This window comes from Cynoglossus semilaevis, chromosome 18 (genome assembly GCF_000523025.1).
Source record: "Cynoglossus semilaevis isolate Cse_v1.0 chromosome 18, Cse_v1.0, whole genome shotgun sequence".
Lineage (NCBI taxonomy): Eukaryota > Metazoa > Chordata > Actinopteri > Pleuronectiformes > Cynoglossidae > Cynoglossus > Cynoglossus semilaevis.
The window spans coordinates 11984867-11989487 of record NC_024324.1 but is presented as its reverse complement, the minus strand read 5'-3'; the positions used below and the strand labels follow the sequence as shown (position 1 = coordinate 11989487).

General features: G+C 39.1%; 1 protein-coding gene across 14 annotated transcripts in view; it reads right to left on the bottom strand.

Annotated features, from left to right (window-relative positions):
• The window catches only part of epb41a (erythrocyte membrane protein band 4.1a), a 49818-nt gene that overhangs the window by 26973 nt on the left and 18224 nt on the right, over positions 1-4621 (bottom strand). For all 14 annotated transcript variants that reach the window (XM_008331843.3, XM_025065362.1, XM_008331854.3 and 11 more), the window contains exons 8-11: positions 3987-4074; positions 2659-2811; positions 1914-2011; positions 244-419 (exon numbers count right to left, since the gene is read on the bottom strand). In XM_008331843.3, coding sequence (XP_008330065.1) covers positions 244-419; positions 1914-2011; positions 2659-2811; positions 3987-4074 — 515 coding nt within the window. The remainder of the gene's footprint in view (positions 1-243; positions 420-1913; positions 2012-2658; positions 2812-3986; positions 4075-4621) is intronic.

Here is a 4621-nt window from a genome sequence, read left to right as displayed (position 1 = left end):
ATCCATCTATCTATCTATCCATCCATCCATCTATCATCCATCCATCTATCTATCTATCCATCCATCCATCCATCCATCTATCTATATATCTATCCATCCATCTACACTGATTTCACTCCCTGATTAATGTCACACACAGAGAGAGACTGTATCAAAATGACAAGAGAAATTAACAAAACCTCCATGTTCACATACAGACTGAAAAAAAACAAAATCTGAAACCCCGACAAACCCACACTGTACCTCCATCTAGACTGCGTGAGTTTCTCTTGCTGGATGAGCGCTGGAACAGAGGAGCTGGTCTGTCGATCAGAGAGCTGGCTTGTTTGGTTTGAGCCTGTGTTCGGCCGCTGTAGCGAAACTTAGAGCCCAGCGCCAGGAACTTCCTCGGAGTGGTGGCCATCTCAGTCGAGGTCAGCCTGTAGACGAGAACACTGCCAGTGATCTCAGACACGGGAAATATATGGATCTGAATTTGCTAGCGCAACATTTAGGCACATATCTTCGGACGCATACCATATTTTACCCATATACAGCTACAACAGTTTACAAAACGTTTATGGCTGAAACACCTTATACCAAGTAATGTACCCCACACAAATTAATTAACAGCACTTACAGTATTGAAATGCCACTCGAGGGAAATCCTTAGAAGCAACTGGTAATACAGCACCCTTGTTGAGGATCATTAAACTTTCTGAATCAAACATCTTTTAGACTTGATTCTGTCAGTATCAGAGTCTGAATGACCTGTTGTTTTGAAACATTGTCGGATTATTATTTTTGAATCAAAAAAGTAAAGGGATATGCCTGGATTCTTTTGGAATTAAGTAAATGAGTAAAACTGAAGTTTTTTTTTTTCACATTGTGGCACCGTACCAAATGACCTACGGACCAGTTCTGGTCCCCGACCCCGGGTTGAGAACCACAGCTCTGAAGTATATTACAGTGCCTAAAGTCAAAACAGTGTCAGAATCTGTGACTTAATTCTCAATATATTTATCACAAACATATCACAGAGTTTTTTTTTTTATCCAATCATATTTAAGCCTCATGAGTTGCCAGGGTGAAGGAAATCTGCGCTAGGGCCTTCAGAATTAGCATTGCGGGAGCTCAAAGCCTAAAATGAATGTCGATGAGATTTGTTGTTTTCTCTACGTCCACTGCGTCTGTCAAACAACACCCGAAATTCTCAGCCTGAAGCAAAAAAAAAATTAGAGAAATACGACAGGACAGACTTGGATTTTGATCTATCAATATGTGGCCAGCTGTAAAAGTTAGGTTTGAAATAAATGTGAAATCTTAGTCATCTTAGTTTGACATGAAAACTCCATTTGTCTAGTGTCCAAATATTTTGAGCTATATTAAATCCAAATGTGATCTGGTGGCTAATGTACCGTAATTTCTGGACGATTAAGCGCACCGGAATATTAGCCACTAAATTTAAAAAGAAAAAAATGATCGTACATACATAGGCCGCACTTTTCTTTAAGCCACAGGTGTCCACGTTGTAACATTAGATATTTACACAGAAATATATTTTTTTACTTTTAATTAAATAAATGCTTTTTTTCCCCGAACTGTGCCTGTAACACGGCTAGTTACACGTTAGCTCTTTCCTGCTTCGGCGCCCCGACTGTACTTGGAATGCACAGACTTAGTGATCTGCTCCAGGGCCGAAGCTAACATTAGCTCCGGGGGCTAACTCCCTTCACTTTGTGCTTGTCCGCAGCAGAGGTAAACAGTATATATACGCTACTATTATAACACACAGTAGCCTAACAAAAAGGTAATTGATCGCAATCGTTATGAACGGCGTTAGCCCGTAGAAATCCATGAATAAATCGCACCGTTGTTTAAGCTGTAGGGTACAAAGCTTGTAAAAAAAAAAAAAAAAGTAGTGAAAAACCCACCTGAAAAAGGTGTGATGTTCCACACACACTTTCCACAGCTTCTTTGCTGCCTTGTAATTGTGTAGTTTGAAGCCAATAGCACTTTCATACTGCTCCACCTGCGTAAACAGACATCACTTAGTTTATAATACAATACATAATATAATAAAATACAATAAAGTAATCCAAGACCCACTGCGAAATGGGAAAAAATCGCAAAGTAGAGGCGAGATAGTTATCATAATATTTACGTATATATATTTTCCCTTTACGAACCTCCGCCACACTGTTATCAACCCTCCCTAGACTGTATTACTCTTCCCCACACAAAGAGCGAGAGTAGCGAACAGTCAAGGGGTTACGTTGAATTAGCCGATCAGCGTGAGGAACAGAAGAGCATGCTCAATTAGCCAATAGGATGCTGTGTACGATCTCGTCTAGGTAAACAAACCTACTAAATGCGCTTATCTCAATTTCTAAACAAAAATCCACATTTTTAAAGCCAAAACTTTCGTATGCATAGTTAGTATATTTCTTGCTATATTTCGCGCGTTCAGATTGAAAAAAAAAAATCCGCGATGTACTGAGGGAGCGAAAGGTGAGCGGCGGTACCGATGTACTGAGGGAGCGAAAGGTGAACGGCGGTATAGAGAGGGAACAACTGTATAATACAAAGTCAACAGTTGAATGGAGCTAACGTACAACAGATATGAAGCACTGGATTTGAAGTTCAACGTAAGTTGTAATGAAAAGTACGTGAAGTTACCTCGGATGGTCTTATTTTGACAAAGAAGCTGCTGCGTTTGTACGAGACCTTGAGGACCTTGGGCCAGGGAAAACGATTGATCCTCAGCTTTTCTTTGTAAACCATCAGACCACTGGAGCAAACTCCGAGCATGATGTCAACGCCGTCCAAATCCTGACAAACAGAATCAAGATGTTCCGTTCAATTTGCGCCGAAGCTGCATCCAGTCTCTGTATGTTTCAGATGCTGCTATTATGACAATAAAAGCCAATCGTGATATTCCTCAAAATACAACCCTTAATTATTGATGGTTCAATCAAATACTTAATTGCAATTAATTATATTTTGACTTGACGGCCAGCCAATTTACCCCCATGACTACGCAATGTAACATAGGAGAGCACGCTTTATTTTTAATTCCTAAAATCACTTCAGTTCACTTCAGTGATATAACAAAATATTCAAAATATACAATGGTTAATGTGTTATTATTAATGGGACTCTAAGGAAGTGACAGACAAAACCAGTCAGCAAAACCAAATACTGAATTTTCTGCTCCACTAACTGTCACCGAGTCAACAAAAACAACGCATTGTTGTTGCAGTGTGCAAGATGCACTGTTGTCCACAGGGTGGCAGCGCAGTCCTCCAACAGCTCTGAAAACCTTGCAGCATGCTGCATTAAATTTCTTTCTTTTTGATTTCCAAACCGCACAAATCTAAAGACTAGGTTACACCTATCCGCTATATTCAATAATTTGGTAAGAATATATAAATACATTGTGTACTGCTAAATGCTACAAAACAATATTGGCTCATGTAGTAGAACATGTTTTGAAAATCCTTGTTTACAAGTTTACAGCACATTCGATCAAATTCAAGTTGATTCTTGCTGGTGAACTTCTTGGATGTCAATCGGTTGTATTAGTACACGGGTGGCCAACTCGTATCCACCAGGGGGCCACATCAGCCAAACAGTTGCAAATTATTATTAGTAATTTAAATTACAAATATTGTAAATTGTTCCATATGATAAAAAAAAATACAAAATTAAGATGGCTTCCACGGGCCATAAAAAAATGACTTGGCGGGTTAGATTTGGCGCCGCGGGCCTCAAGTTCGACACACAGTATTCGTGCGTCAGAGTCTCTGGTGAATGTAATTTACGGTATCGAGACGTTATTAGGCATCAACACATGTATGATTGATATCTGTCTCACATTTCTCCAGACCTTTAGGAAGTGAAATCGTTTAAAGATGCACTTTATTTGTATACGTTTATGTTTTTCTTTTAAGGAGTAGACCCGATGATAAAGATAGCAGATGAGAAGCTACAGCTCCTGTTCTCACCTTGGCTTGGTGAAGGTCCACACCGTACATGGACAACTTCTTGGCGTTCTCCAAAAACATCATGTCCGCTTGGGCCGGACTCATTGACCTGCCATTACCACCACAGCAGGAAACAGGAAAGAAGACATGTGGTAAATGGATTTTTGGATTATTGATTAAAGCTGTCAACAAGCTCTGTTAGCGACTGTATCTTCCTAGCTAATATTTTACACTCTAAATGTTTTGATAGTTGATGAATCCAGAGGCTGTTTGTCAGCCTTATAACTGTCCTTGTTGGAGAGATAAAAATCATGTGGTTCGTGACTACATGTCAATAATAATTTAACCTAATTTTGCCATAGGTGTAAATTATTAATCATTGAAATACTTTAATTGGTCATTAAAAAAAATACTCTGTTTAAACTGTAGTATTACACAAATACACACAACACAAATATCAGTGAAAACATGTATAGAGAGACTTACTTTCTCTTCAAGAGTTGAATTGAAATGACCAAACATTGGTTAAAATGGATTACCGTATTGTGCAGACTACAAGTCACAGTTCACATTTTTGTTATTCTCACACTGACAGCCGCTAGAGGGCACTCTAGGCTTGTTTAATAGTATCTGCTACTCCTGTACCACTGAAAATT